The sequence below is a fragment of the Aquarana catesbeiana genome, linkage group LG12 (genome assembly GCF_042186555.1).
Source record: "Aquarana catesbeiana isolate 2022-GZ linkage group LG12, ASM4218655v1, whole genome shotgun sequence".
NCBI lineage: Eukaryota > Metazoa > Chordata > Amphibia > Anura > Ranidae > Aquarana > Aquarana catesbeiana.
Window position 1 is genome coordinate 148,641,293 of NC_133335.1, and position 15,592 is coordinate 148,656,884.

Consider the following 15,592-nt stretch of genomic DNA (forward strand, 5'->3'; position numbering starts at 1 on the left):
TGGTCTCAGCATTCAGCAGACTCCAGCAGTTTACTCCGGCCCTTCCCTGCTTCAGGCTCTGCATTTTCTACTTCCCAATTCCACCCCCAGCTTTCTCCTAGCAGCAGCACAAGGCAAGGGGGGGGGATAGTGCACTGTGCCTGGGCACACCCTAATCACTATGTGTAGTGCCAATTCCCCCTTCTGGCCAGGCTTCCTCCCGTGTTGCACCTCCCCCCTCAGCACTGCTGGCTTTCCTCTTCTCCTCTTACCCCAGCTGCTGCAGAGGATGTTTTAGAATAGAGAACAGGGAAAGGGGCTGGTAAATATGTCATTTACCAGCCCCTTCCTTTTCTAAATGGACATAGTGGGCATACTCACTTACTGTGTTCATTCATAACTGAAGCATATTAAACTGTATATACTATGCTTCAGTTTGTGAATGAACAGGAAGTCGTTCAGCACAGAGAACTTCCAATTCATTCACTGTTCAGTGCAACTGAGGCTGCAGAGAAAGGCATGTGTGTTTGAGCTTTGGGGTGCACACCCTAATGCAATAGGCTGTGCACATCTATGTTCCTAGCAGCAGCACAAGGTAAGGGGGGGGGGGGTGCACTGTGATGTAAGGGAGGGTGGAGGACTTTTGTCTATGATGGTAGGGGGGTTCTTGACATCTGGGGGGGGCTTTGGACATCTGCTTATAATTATAATGAGAATAATACAATTCTATGCCAGCTGAAAAAGGAGAGATACCATTGGTGTACGACCCTCCTCATCAGATTTGCATACTGCTACAGGAATGTGAGTGGGCTGCATGCTGGTCTGCACCTCCCCTTCACAGCTTAAGTCTTATGTTATTATTAAAACCAGCAATAATCGAATGCAGAAGCAAAAATTTAATATAATAAACAGTAGATACATTTATAAAGTCTTACAGATACAACTGTCCCTTTAAGGGCCACCATAATGCTGAAGTGGCCAGCAATTAAATAAAGTTTGACACCCCTGAGAAAGGTCTGTAAAGAAAAAAGGGAGGTCAGTTTAAGGCCTCATGCACACTGGACGTTAAAATAACGTTATAAAAACGCCAATAGCTTTGCAGTGAGTTTTTCAACGTTTTTGCAATAGCATTTTTTTTTTTTCAATGGATCAAAAACATCAAAAAACGCTGGTGAGACGCGTTTTTGAGCGTTTATCTGCATGTAGCAGGTTTTTTGACGTTAGAGCATGTTTTTAGGGCTGAAATAACATGGGAGTTTATTGACTGTAGAAAAAACGTCTGAAGTCAAAAACAGCTGCTGTAAATGTCCAAAAACATCCAGTGTTCATGAGGCCGTAATATATTGTTGTGTGACTGCAGTGACAAGCACAAAAAAAGAGCCACAAAGACTTCCTTTTTTAAAAAAACCTTTTGTGAATCTCAGGATATATATATAGGGTTGTTTTTTTCTCTTAAACTACAATGAACACTTATAATAGGACAGTATAAATGTAAAAATGAAATAGTAAATACAAGAATATGAGTAACCACTGCTTGGTATTGTGGAAATCCGTTAATAAGTACACAGTGCCACGTTCTAATTACAAGATACTGGTAGGAAGTTGTATGAAACACACATGGGACTTTTTAGGCACTAAACACTAATAATGTAAAATGTAACTATTTTAATTCATAAACAGGCTTATAAAGATTTAAAATGATTTTTTTAAACATACATGGAAAGCAATTAAAAGAGCACCCCTACGGTGTTATTAAGCCATAACAATCCAATAATCATACATGGGGGTTCCACATCCCTTTGTATCTCGTCTCAACATGTTTCATGGGGAGCCGCTTCTTCTGGAACCTTTCTCTCTCCACAAAACATGTTGAGCCAAGATACAAAAAGGGACATGGAACCCCCATGAATAATTATTGGACTGTTATGGCTTAATATCATCATAGGGGGATATAATTCCCAAATGTTGTTAAAAAAGGCCTTACATTTTACATTATTGGTGTTTAATGGCTAAAAAGTCCATGTGTGTTTCATACAATTTCCTACAAATATAAAACCAAGTCTCAACGGGAGCTCTTTAAAAGGCAGCTTTTTCATGTTTTTTTACATTTTTTTTTATTTTAACCCCTCATTGGTAATATCATTTGTAAGTTTTTGTTTGAAAGCTATGGGACTATCAATAAGGGGTTTAAAATGTATCTGTACCACGAGGACTCACTGGCTACAAACATGGTTAAGTGTCCACAGTATTCTTATATCGGTGCACAGAATTTGTTGCACTAAGAACACCTCTCTACCAGAAGCTGTATCTAAACAGTTTATTTCCTATAGGCTTCTTAGTACATCATTCTGAATACAGTCAGTACTCCTATGACAACACCATACTGTATTAACCCACTGGGCTGATAAATTTTAAAACTTTTAAGGGTATAATTTCCTTTAAACAAAGTATTCCCACAATCCTTTATATTTTAGACTTATTCTGCAGCAATAAATGCTTTCAAATACAACACCACACAGCACTAAGGAAAAAAAAGATACATTTGCATCATAGGCAACATCAATAATGCGAACTAAAAAAAAAACAAACAAAAAAACAAAAAAACAAAAACAAAAAAAAAACTGAACTTTCACTGCTGTGCAAAGACAACATTGGTGAAATAAAATAAATACAAACTATAAAATAGTAAATTATTAAGGAATCCAGGCTATAATTAGTAGAAATAAAATTAAAATTCTAATGATTGTTGGATATAAAGACTTTTTGAACTCTGCTGCAGAATTCCTGCCTAGTAAGAAAATTCTAATCAAGTAACAGAACAATGCAGAGAGGAAGACAACTTGTCAGCTGATTTTTTAATTCAAAAAAATGGTCAGAAAAATGTGATTTTGGTCCATAGTTTAATGAAATACTACAATTATTAAAATGTTGAGAATAACTTAATTTTCTTATTCTAAAAAGTTCCTCACAGTCAGGAACGAGTACAAAATGGCTGCCCAAATTTGCCACTGCAGAAATTCAACTGGAATAATGAATCTGCATGAAATGAACCTTAATAAGCCAAATAGCAGAAATGTGCCTGGAAACCTTAATAGTAAGTGCTTGGACACAATATGAGAAACAAAAAAACAAAAAAACAAACAAAGACAACAGTGATAGCACTGTGTTGTATGTTCACAATGACAACCAATTAAAAACATAAAATGGTAATTACACAGCAGTACCACCCCTACGTGCTTAATGAAAGGCACAAAGAGCTGGAGTCCTGATATTATAAATGTATCTCAATTTCAGGGAAAAATACATTTGTTTGTAATGATATTCACAAAACACAAACCACCACAAATACTATGGTATGACAAGCATACTGCATCCTACAAACCCCTCAGCACATCCGAATAATGCCACAATTATATAGGTTACCTGGATGGCCTGGATGCTGCAGGTAAAAAAATTAACTTCATCTTTTTTGGTGGCCGAGTATTCCATTCATTAAAATCACGGAATGGAAATGCAGAAATATTATTGACAAATAGGAGATATCTTAACCAGAATCCCTTTATCCAGAAAAACAGAAAATCAGTGATGGCTACTATTCACAGTAATGTGATATGCAGAAGACATGCTCACTAAACCACTACTCCATGGCAGAGATTCTTATTCTAGACGTTTTCCTAATAGGGGTGCTCCTGCTTGCCCTATTAGACTCAGTATGGCCATTTGAGGTTTTAGTAAATAAATCACATAAAAAAAATAATAACTGGATGAGCTATATTTAAATTCGGTAATTTAAGGGACTTAAAAAAAATACATTTTGTAGACAAGGGCAATAAATATGACACAAAAGACAGATTCGGTACAGAAGAAATTAAACTGCACACCAATCTCCCGCAATACAAAATGAATTGATCCAGTAGCCAAACTCTGCCCACAAGGGTTCAATAATGTTTTTAATAGCAGGCATTTGCCATGCATCCTCCAGTCTTTTGTATTGGAATTTTACAAAAGCAGTTTATAAACTGAGGGAACACCTGCACTCTAGGATCAGTGTTAAAATACAAGTGGCTACCTTGGGCAGAGAGACTTGTATGTAGGCAGCTTTGGTGGGTGCCAAATATTTGCTGTAATAAAGGGGCACATAATATAAAAACCATTTCCCCCTTCAAGTTTTTTTTTTTTACTACTAAATTGTGGCAATGAGAACAGAAATATTAAAGACTGTGGAATGGGGCCAAAAGATCAAATAGCTTTCAAAGTTATTTATTTTGCGTATTGTAAGCCAAATTGAAAATTCCCTGAACGAGAGAAAAAAAAAGAATCAATTACTAATAAAGCATATTTAAAACTCCAAAAACAGCAATCCCTTGTGCCAATAATTGAAGCAGAACCTTAGTCCACCCCTCTCTACGGCACCGGCATTATGGTGCATGTGCCATAGGCATTGTCCGGTCTATGGCACATCTGTGCACACACAGTTGATATTCTGTGCATGCAGATGGTTGGGGAAACCACCAGTGCATGAACAGATGTGCCACAGGGCTTTTGCAGGGCCCAAAGCCAAGCTGCGCATCTGCACATGCACAGGGGCAGGGAGAAAAAAACCTAATTCTCAAGCCAAAAAAAGGTGGAAGTCCTACTTGACAGTTGAAATAAATGACTTTGTTAAAAATATAAAATCCATTTGTAAGAGAGGGAGGGGAAGAAGGAGGCAGGGCAGCATGACATGAGTTTTAGGGTGAAGGTCCGCTTGTTCCATGAAAAACAAGCACTTGCTCTTGAGATGAAGGATGAAAACCAATAGACATAAAATAAAAGACTGATATGATTCAGAGTATCCTGCTTTACAACGTATTTATAAAACACACAAAATGTATTCCAGCTGTCCCCCTTGCCTTCCTTTGCAAAAACTCAAGGCACCTTCTTCTGTATGCCATTCTGTATTAGTTAATAAGCGTGTCCAAAGTGCCATGAAATCATGTCATTGTGATGAACCAAATCTCTAATTGATGTGATAACTGTAAAATTATATCTGTCTGCTATGGGGATACTATACTTCAAAAAAAAAAAAAAAAAACTTAATAAAGAAGCCTAAATGTTTACAAAATGGTTGCAGAAGTTTTTAATGCATAATACCGATTATAGAAAGAGCAGTTTATTTACAGGTATGTTTTTTATGTTCTGTGCTTTCTGGATTGGGATTCCAAGATCTCAGACCTGTAATTAAATATTGCTTTTGTCCATTAAAGAAATGCAAAAGAGTTAAAAGGATGCTGCCTTAATTTTAAATTGATTAACTGAAAAGCACAATTTAGAAGCAAAACATAGAAAACAAGGATGAAGCAGTGATTGGGGGGGGGGGGGTGTTAGGAGTGAAGCCATAATGCCACCTGCATGCCATTAACCTCTTCCTCAAAAGCAACACTATTTATTTTGATTGGCCTGATCTGCACACCAATCAAAATAATAATCAATTAGCAAACCTTAACACCTCTTACAGATATCAACCTGCTACACATATAAAAGCGTTATCCTAAAACTCAGCAGCATTCAGAAACTCTTTCACAGCCATCAGCAAAGAAAGGGGTTGGTGGGTGTTCATTCTGCACTTACCTTACATGAAGTTAGAACACACCCACCATGTATAAAACCTCCCTATAACACAACTAAGATTAGAAATCTCTGAAACATGAAAGCAAAAATGTTTAGCCCCACAAGAGTGCCTAACCTAAACCCAAGTCAGTCCATCAAAATGTCAGATTTGAGTTAAAGACTATGTATTTGCTTTTTTTTTTTATTTCTTCCTTTTGGATTGAGTATTGAAGGGAAAAAAAAACCCTGGTCAGGTTATGTCTTTGCTGTTTGGGTACCATTGGGGAAATTTCCCTTAATTTCCTGTTCCAGAGACACAGGAGTTACAGGAAATCTCCCAAAGCATAGCTTTCTTAGACATTTGTCCCGTTGAATAGGTGTCCCCATTAAAAGACTTCTCCTTACCTTTTGTTCTCGCAATCTTACCTGCAATTTTTCATTTTTTATTCTGGTCAGCCAAATTCTGTCCGTTTTCAGGCGGACGTGATCGGACCAGCCATTGTTCTCTATGGAGCGGCCCATCCGGCAGTCCATTTACATCCAAACGCCCCATAGAGAACAGTGGGGCAGTGTCCGTGTTCACTCTGAATACCGGAGTGGACACTGATCTGTCATCCGCCCGCTCAACGGGGAGCAGTGGACAGAAGTCCTGCTGAGCAGGTGGATGCGCATTATGGAGTCCACCACGTGTGAAAAGGGTCTTAGGTGATACACTGATTTACCTATCTAGCTTCCTGGTTAAGCTTTGTAGCAGCATAAATACAGGATAAGGTCTGTCCAGTGCAAACTGACTCAGGTAGTTGTAATGTTAATCCAGGAAGAGAAAGAGTGGTTGCCCAGACACGTACAGCTGTGTGTATCACAAGAATGGCTAACTAATCCTTTGGCAAGTAAAGCAGAAACATGCAGTATATGCTTCTAAACTGTGTATTTAACTGTTTGTCAGGCGTTTCCCTTTAAAGGTGGAAAGAAGTGCATCTTATATCTGTAAAGAGTCAGTAAAAAAATAATAAAACCTTCCTGACAATATGTTACCTGTTGATTCTGGCAGCACTCACAGTTCGTAGTTCTTGGTGGCAAATAAGCTGCAGGCTCAAAAGGCCATCGCAGTGTCAGTGTTGCCACCACAGTACGCATGCTTCCCTTCTTTTGCTACTTCTTCTGTTTACTCCCTGCTTATGGCGGAGCTTATGGTCTACATCAGCACAGTCCAGGTCAGGCGGTTACCTAAACCAAAGTGCGTTACATGTCCTGGTGATGTCGCTTTATCTTTTTCAGGCCCACTTCCCCCCAGGCCATGAAGAGTGGAGAGGAGCAGTTAATTAAGCTTCTGATCCACCCTGCAGGCAGAAAAATACTTGTCTGACAGCTCCACTTCACTCTGCATGGTCTGTGGAAGAGGGTGAATCAAAAAAAAAAAAAAAGCTAGAGCTTGACCGGTCCCCCTGGCCTGGACTGAGCCGAGGTGAAAAAAAAAGAAAAAAAAGAGTCACATGACCCCAGTGATGACAGAACAAAAAAGGTATTGCACTTTTTCTGATGATGGTATGCCCTATACTTCAGACATGGGAAAACAGGGTCTACAACCACTTTAGGGACTAGAATGGGTGTAGTTTTAAAATTTGCTTCTTCACTCCTGTTGCATTTTCACAAGTCCAAGTAGGTTAGCAGTATCCCACTGTGATGACTATGGCTAGTGTGCAACTGTCAGTATAATCACAGAGATCTTGCACTATGAGATATACAAAAATGTTTGAAAGTTAAACTATCTGGATTTAACCAATAGCTTAAAAATGACAGTTTTGCTGGACTGACCCTTTAAATGAAAAGTAACCCCCGAGAATATGAGCATGATAAGCTGTGGAGAAAGTAAAGTCAGTAATGCATTAAACAAAAGAAATATGTAACAATGAAAATGAGAATACAAGACATTATAGGGTTGATTTACTAAAACTGGAGTGCAAAATCTGGTGCAGCCAGCTGTGCATGGTAGCCAATCAGCTTCAAACTTTAGCTTGTTGAATTAAGCTTTGACAAAAAAAAAAAAAAAACTGGAAGCCGATTGGTTTCTATGCAGAGCTGCACCAGATTTCGCACTCTCCGGTTTTAGTAAATCAACCCTTATATGTTGAGATATGTTGCATGTAGACATATGCATGGAAGCTGAAAATGGGAGCGTAAAAACAGTAAGCAAGCACCAAAGAGGGTGATTGGGAGGAATCTGACAGTGAGACAAAACATGATTACAAGGAAAGCAGATATCCAGAAAGGGCAGAAAAAAAAAAAACAATAAAGTAGGCTACAAAATGTAAAAAGAAACAACAGTGAGCTTATTAAGACAGCTGGCAGTGACAGAGACAGCAAAAAAAAAAAAAATGAGATGCAGTCATTGGAAAAAAAAAAAAAAAAAAAGGAAACCTGAAATCACCAGGTAGAAAATATGGGGTGAGGTAAAAAAAAAAAAAAAAAAAAAGTCAAAAGCGCAAGAATAAATATAAAATAAGAAATCAACATTTTTTTTTTTTTTTTAAATGTTGATTTCTTATTACTTTTATATTTATTCTTGCGCTTTTGACTTTTTTTTTTTTTTTTAAAAGAGGTAGATTGACGAAGAAAAACAAAAAATTATCAGGACCACAGGAAAAAAGAAAAAGCAGAAAATGTAAAGCAACAAGTGCAACTGAAGAAGATAACACTAGTGGCGTCACAAAAACTAGAGCAAAGGAAACTGGAGCAGTCATCCCTGGTAACCACTGAAGTTTCAAACTCCAACTTGTCTTTGCTAGGGCTTCAGCTGCAACTTCTATTTTCTCGGCTCTGTTTTTTGTTACATCAGCACAGCTGATACAGCGACCAGGAAATATACATCAGTAAAAGAGAGCAAATATTCTAACATAAATAGAAAGAAAGCTAAAACCAATGCAATTCTGTCCTTACATTCACAACATATTTCACTTGATACAGTGTGATTAAGAATTAAACAATCAAGTACACAGATATATAAAGATGATTCATTAATCCTCTGTCAGCTGTAGCATGTCTCATCTAACACAACTGGAATGACCTCATGGTAGAGCCAAGTATAGGACAAAAAGAAAGTATTAAAATGCTAAAAATCAGGATAAAAATGCAACCAGCAGCTGCAATCTAAGCATCTAGCCTAAATCTACTCCCACCCCCATTCTAAGCCTATTCTATCTACCCTGTAAAAGAAAAGTTGTCTATACTTACCTGAAGCTGCTCCAGTCCCGTCACATGACCAACTTACAGCGCCAGCTACAGTGCAGAAAAGGGACAGCAGACAATGACTGCCCCATAGTAAGCTTATGGGTGATGTCATTGTCCAAGCTCTGCAGCCGTTGTCGGATGTCCCTCCTCTACACTGAAGCCGGTCATGTGACCAGACCAAATCAGCTTCAAAATAGGTAAGTATAGGCATCTTTTCTTTGACAGGGTAGATAGAATAGGCTTATAATGGGGGAGGGAGTAGATTTAAGCTTAGTTAGGGTATGACTGGAATACCACTTAAAGGAAAAACTTTAAAATGAATTAAAATTGAAATACAATGGAAAATGTATGTAAAAAAAATGAAACCAATTGTTCTGGGGCGCAGTTAGTTACTAAATTAGGAGACAAAGAAACGCTGACCTCGTCAAAAAATTGCTGAGTTTTGCGCAAAATGAATTTTAACTCCGTCAGCTCCAGAAAGTTCCTCTTCAGCGCCTCTTGATTTGTATTAATCTCTTTCAGCTCATTCTCAATCTTCTCAAAATTGGCCTGTTAGTTGAACAGACAGTAAAGTTATAAAATAAAAAATATATAAAAAAAATTGCAGAGCATTACTGTAAGTAGCTAAGGAATGTACATGCAGTCTTATTTATTTTAGGGCCCTTTCACACAGGCGGTCCGATCAGGTCCGCCTGTCAGTTTTTCAGGCGGACCTGATCAGACGCTCCATTGCCCTATGGAGAGGCAGATGTCAGAGGTGACACGTCTGCTGACATCCGCCAATATCTGATCCGATCCTGTCCGTGAAATCCAGATGGATGGAAACCCTATTTTCCATCCGTCTGGAGAATCGGATAGGATAGGATCAGATGAAAACAAACAGACGGTCCGTTTTTATCCGATCTCCATAGAGGACAGCGGGGCTTTGACAGGTCCATCTCCGCACAGTGAGAAGATGGACCTGTCAACCGCCTGCTCAGCGGATCAATCCATGCTGAGCAAAGCGGAGTCTGTACAAGGACAAGCCCATGTGAAAGGATATAATATAAAAGCTTTTCTGAAACATTTCATAGAAAACACTGAAATATTCCTATCAATGCAACAGAAATATAGTATATTAAACAGCAACATTTTATCAGCACCCAAGACTGCTGTGCTGTAACCTGCACAATATCAGGCTACATTCACACTGGAAATTTAGGCTAGTGCGAATTGCAGTGGCAGGATTCCGGCTGCTGTTGTGAGCAGCTAGCTGTGGCCACTGGCCCTGTTCACTATAATGACAGGCTGCTGGTGGCCACAGTTATTCATGGCTGTCCACACAGCCAGCGATTACCTGCAGGGATCACTGATTAGTTTTCTGTGTGTCATTGAGATTGCCTGGGTTTATCCATGAGAAAAAACGCAGGTAAATGTATATAGTGTGAATGGGCCCTTAAAGTGATACTAAACACACGCTGTTTAATTTACATTGTTCCTTCTATTTGATGGCACCGTAATTATTTTATTTAACAAAAACATAAGTACCTTTTTCCTAAGGGTCCATGCACACTGGGCTTAAAAAAATGCCAGTTCCCTTGGCAGAAACAAATGCTCATATAGAGAGTTTTTTGTACAAAGTTTATACGAGGAGAATTTTTCTTTTTTTTCTTCCAGAAATCTCCAATCACAAAAGTGAACCAGAAGGTTTTTTTTCCTGACTCTAAGGCCCCTTTCACACCATCGGACCGTTCAGGTCCGCCTGTCAGTTTTGACAGCGGACCTGAACGGGCGCTCCATGTTAGTCTATGGAGCGTCGGATGTCAGCGGAGACATGTCCGCTGACATCCGACCGCGTCCAATCCACTAAAAGCAGACGGATGGCTCTACGTCCAGGTCCGTCGCTGGCGGATCGGATCGGGCGAGATCGGATGAAAACGTACATGCTGTCCGTTTTATCCGATCCCTCCATAGGCGGCAGCGGCGCCTGACAAGCCCCTCCCTGCTCAGTGAGCAGAGAGGGACCTGTCATCCACTGACTCAGCGGAGATCAACAGACTGATCTCCCGCTGAGCCGGCGGACAGAGGCGGGCTCCGTACAAACGGAGTCCGCCTCATGTGAAAGGGGCCTAAGCACTGAGCTCAGAATATGCATCTAATCGTCCTAATGTGTGTGGACACAAAGGATAACATTGATCTGCTTTTACAGGCAGAACACAAAACTCCTGTAGAAGCAATGATTTTTAAGCTAGTGTGCATGGAGGCCAATTAATGTACAGCTGTCACGTGACCCAGATCTTTCCCAGCCTGTCTGCAGGGAAACAGAAGCAAGAGAAGCTTCAAGTCCTCTGCTGCTGGTCACATGTTCCAAATAAAAAAAAAAGCCTTTGGAATACAGAGTAAAAATAAATTAATAATATCATAATAATAACTATTATAAAAAACGGATTTCTGCTAGTCACAGGCTGTGTCACACCCCTCCTGCCTGTGTCTTAGAATAAGAGGGAGGTGAAGCCTCAATCAATCAAGATGTAATATCCTGCCCCCTTGTGTTTAGCTGGTTAGTGGGCATGGAGGGAGGGAGGGAGAGAGGGGGCTGTCAATTACCACTATAAATGTATACACCCACTATACAGTCTCATGGGCTGCTCAGATGTGATAGGGAGGAAATGTTCAGCATAGAAACTCACTGAAAACTGAGCATGTACAGAGCTGCCAACACTGCTCTGCAAAATTTCCAACTGAATTGGTGACATGTACAGAAGGTGGAGATAGAGAAAAGCAGGATCAACCAGTTTTTTTGTAGAATACAGAAAACAAATCTCATAGTGACGGAGTGAGTATGAACAGCATGTGATACAGCATTTATTGATAGTTTTTTTTATAATGTGGGTTTAGTGACAATTTAAACACAAATCTCCACTGTGTTGCATAGTTAAACAGATTATAATAACAGATTATAATGAACATTTCTGTGTTGTAATAGACCCCTTTCACACTGGGGTGCTTTTCAGGCATTTTAGCGCAAAAAATAACACTTGTAAAGCGCCTGAAAAGCCACCCCAGCGCGAAAGCCTGAGTGCTTTCCCACTGGGGCGGTCCTGCAAGCAGCGTCTTTGGGGCGGTGTGGGAGCAGTGTAACTGCCCCTGCCATTGAAAAGCGGTGTTTTATAGGCATTTTTAACCCTTTCTTCGGCCGCTAGCAGGGGTTAAAAGCACCCCGCTAGCAGCCAAAAAGCGCTGCTATAACAGCGGTAAAATGCTGCTAAAACTAGTGCCACTTTACCACCATCGCCACACCGCCCCAGTGTGAAAGTAGCCGAAATATTTTGTTTTGGAAACATTTTCTTAGTATGAATCAGATGATAAAAGAAACTTTGCTATAATATAAACTTTTTTTTTTTTTTTTTTTTTTTTTTTAGCACAAATGAGCCTATTTTACACTGTGTACACATGTTCAAATATATATTTTATTTAAATATAGAACAACTCTTATATTGTGGTTTTAATTATGTTGATTTTTAGCGTTATCCTATGCTCTGTAGTCCACCAGAATAATTTTATTGCATTATTTTAGCTGTTATTGTTCCACTTTTTATTTTTATAAATAATCTTTACATTTAAAGCGGAATTCCACTCAAAAGTGAAAGTTCCGCTTATCTGCGCCCCCCCCCCCCCTCTGGTGCCACATTTGGCACCTTGACTGGTACCTGCTCCCACTTCCAAGTGATTTCGCCCCCCTCCTCCTTCCCCTCGCCGCCGGGCCATTCAGAAAGCGCAGAGCGCTTCACACATGCGCAGTAGGGAACCAGCTGTGAAGCCACAGGGCTTCACTGCCAGTTTCCCCTAGAGACAATGGCAGTGGCAGAACCTGAGAGTCGATGTAAAAATCAGCTGAGGTGCTGACATCGCAGGATCCCTGGACAAGTAAGTGTCTTAATATTAAAAGTCAGCAGCTACAGTATTTGAACATTTTTAACCTTAGTGCAAAGAATGCATTAAAGGTAAAAAACCTTATGCCTTTAGAACCACTTTAAAAAGTCCACAGCCTGGTCATATTCTGTCTACATTTGGCTTCCATCTATCGCCATATCTTACTTGCCAATCTTAACAATTTTCCATATTGATTAACATGCTATAAAAAATGCTGACCTCTTAAAGGAGTTGTAAAGTCAGAAGGTTTTTCGTCTATGCATTAAGATAAAAAGCCTTCTGTGTTTAACAGCCTCCCCCAGCACCCCCTTATACTTACCTGAGCCCCCTCTGTCCAGCAATGTCCACAAGTCCCTCGGCCGTCCAAGACTCTCCCTCCTGATTGTCTGAGACACAGCAGCGGCGCCACTGGCTCCCGTGGCTGTCAAAGTCATTTAGCCAATCAGGAGAGAGAGGGGGCAGGGCCAAACAGCAGCTCCATGTCTGAATGAACACACGGAGCTGCAGCTCGGCTCGGGTGCCCCCATAGCAAGCTGCTTCCTGTGGGGGCACGCGACAGGAGGGAGGAGTAGCAAAGAGGGACCCGAGAAGAGGAGGATCCAGGCTGCCCTGTGCAAATCCAGGGCAACAGAGCAGGAAAGTATAATGTATTTATTTATTTTTTTAAACGAAACTTTACAAATCACTTTAGTCTGAAACTTACCTCAAGGTCAATCATGTCCCTTGGAAAGGGTACTTCTGGGTTCTCACCAGTGTCAAGAATAGGGATATTCGCCTTTTTAATTTCTTTCTCCACAAACCCTATAAAATGATATCATTGCAATAATCATTGTACTTTTATACATCTCTGAAACATAGGTAGGTCTATGACAACTGAAATAAAATTAGTAGACAGTACAAATCTGTCTCAGCCTACTTATGACAGAAGGTAAATATAGGTAATTAATAAACGTGCTGAAAGTCTACATTAGGGTCAGTCTTTCACTTGCAGTTGCTAAAAGATGTTTATAATTATCACTGCAATAGCACAGAAGGGCATAGAACTCCTTCTCGTAAAATAGTTCATGCTGTCCAATGGACAGATCTCAAGCTATTAATGAAAATGTAACAAAGAACTTTGCTCACTTTTGATCTATGAAATATGCCATTGGAAGATGTTTATACCTGAAAAAAAAAAACACTGTTGATTTTATCAGAAATTCAGAGTGGTCCTGTGTCCTCTGCACACTATTTCATATGTTATCTCCAAGAGCCCTCAGAGGTCTTATCTTGGACTACAGAATTATTAGCATAATGTTGTGGAGATCTAGAAGTGGAATTGGTTGGGCGGTTTAGCAAAAGGCACTGGGCAGAGCTGACATCACACCAATCCACAAAAATTTATGGTGTTAGTCCACCACTGGGTTTAAGAGCCAATTGCATTTCTGGCACAACAGGTATTTTTTTGTATGTGTATCCCATAAAAGGATAAAACATGGGGCAATGTACATGTACTGCAGAGAAGTACTGCATGTGTTTTTTTCTGGTGATGTATTAAAATGAGCACCTATGGAACCTTGAGATCAGGGGACGCATGGGCGAAGCCATCAGGACGGACATGTCTGCCTGAGGCTCTGCACCACTTGGGGAAGAAACAGCCAGTAAGAGCCGACACCGGACCCGCTGCCGCCCGCACGCTATCTTATCCTTGCCAGCATCTTATCCCAGTTCCCACAGGATGGTCCATGGAGCTGTCCTCCCCAAAATCAAATCGATCCGGGATGTCGTGCCATGAGCCTCCAGCAAGATGGCGGCGGTTTCCTCATGGCAGCCCCGCTCTCCACACTCACGCAAGCAGCATCAAGCCACTGCAGGTGGTGAGTCCGACACGGACCTAGAGATCACCCCCTCACTGGCTCAGCACCCACAGACCTCCTCAGGCAGTTTGAACGGATGCTTACCAAAGCTCTTAAGCAAACCTCTGATCACATCACAAATAAGCTATCCTAGGAAATCAGGGAACTGGGTCAGAGGACAGCAGAGCTAGAGTAGAGAGTCGATGACCTGGACATTCTCATCCATAATCATTCAGAAGAATTGGAAGCCCTCAGAGAACTTAACCCTTCAAACACGCTTGGAAGATTTTGAAAATAGAGTCCGGCAGTCAAATATTCATATCCGCGGGCTCCCTGAAACTATTCTCGATGTGCAATCCATGGTTACAGCCCTCTTTCAAGAGCTAGCCCCTGCAATACCAATTGAGCACCTGGAGATGGACAGGGTCCATCGGGCCCTGACCCCCCTCCAGGCAGATGGTCCACCGCAAGACAGCATCGCAAAACTTCAATATTTTTGAACTAAGGTGCAACTTCTGACAGCTGCCCACAACAAAGATGCTCTGGTCTTTCAAGGGCATACTTACCAGATTCCCAAGATTTGTCCCTGCTTACGATTAAAGAAGAGCTCTGAAACCTCATCTTCAAATCTTACATAAACATCACATCACCATTAGGGCTTCCCATTCTCTGTTCTCTTTTCCTACCAGGGCCGCGACTACACCTGTAGATCGACCGGTGACCTTCAAGCAACCCTGCAACATCTATAACCCCTGCCTTCCAATGCTCAGCATGAAGGTTCTCACCGCCAGTCTGCCTCCTGCTCACCTCAGAAAACCTGGAATTCCACGAAAACTCAAGGGCAAGCCAACTCATATAAACAGAGATGCTTTGCATCCCCTGCCCCGGAGCATCTAGACTCAATTGACTGAACTCTACTCACACCTGTAAGTTTTTTCCTTCCTGACTGTTGCAGTCTGAGATGTCTTGGTCTGAGGCCTAATCAGCTAGTCCTGACCTTCCCTAACTAGACTGAATTGGCTTCAATTCTTCTGTTCATCAGACTCCTA

At 40.8% G+C, this 15,592-nt stretch overlaps 1 protein-coding gene across 6 annotated transcripts in view; it reads right to left on the minus strand.

Annotated features, from left to right (window-relative positions):
* Positions 1-15,592, minus strand: part of ATP6V0A1 (ATPase H+ transporting V0 subunit a1) — a 201,225-nt gene that overhangs the window by 137,138 nt on the left and 48,495 nt on the right. For all 6 annotated transcript variants that reach the window (XM_073608392.1, XM_073608391.1, XM_073608393.1 and 3 more), the window contains exons 4-5: positions 13,412-13,509; positions 9,217-9,345 (exon numbers count right to left, since the gene is read on the minus strand). In XM_073608392.1, coding sequence (XP_073464493.1) covers positions 9,217-9,345; positions 13,412-13,509 — 227 coding nt within the window. The remainder of the gene's footprint in view (positions 1-9,216; positions 9,346-13,411; positions 13,510-15,592) is intronic.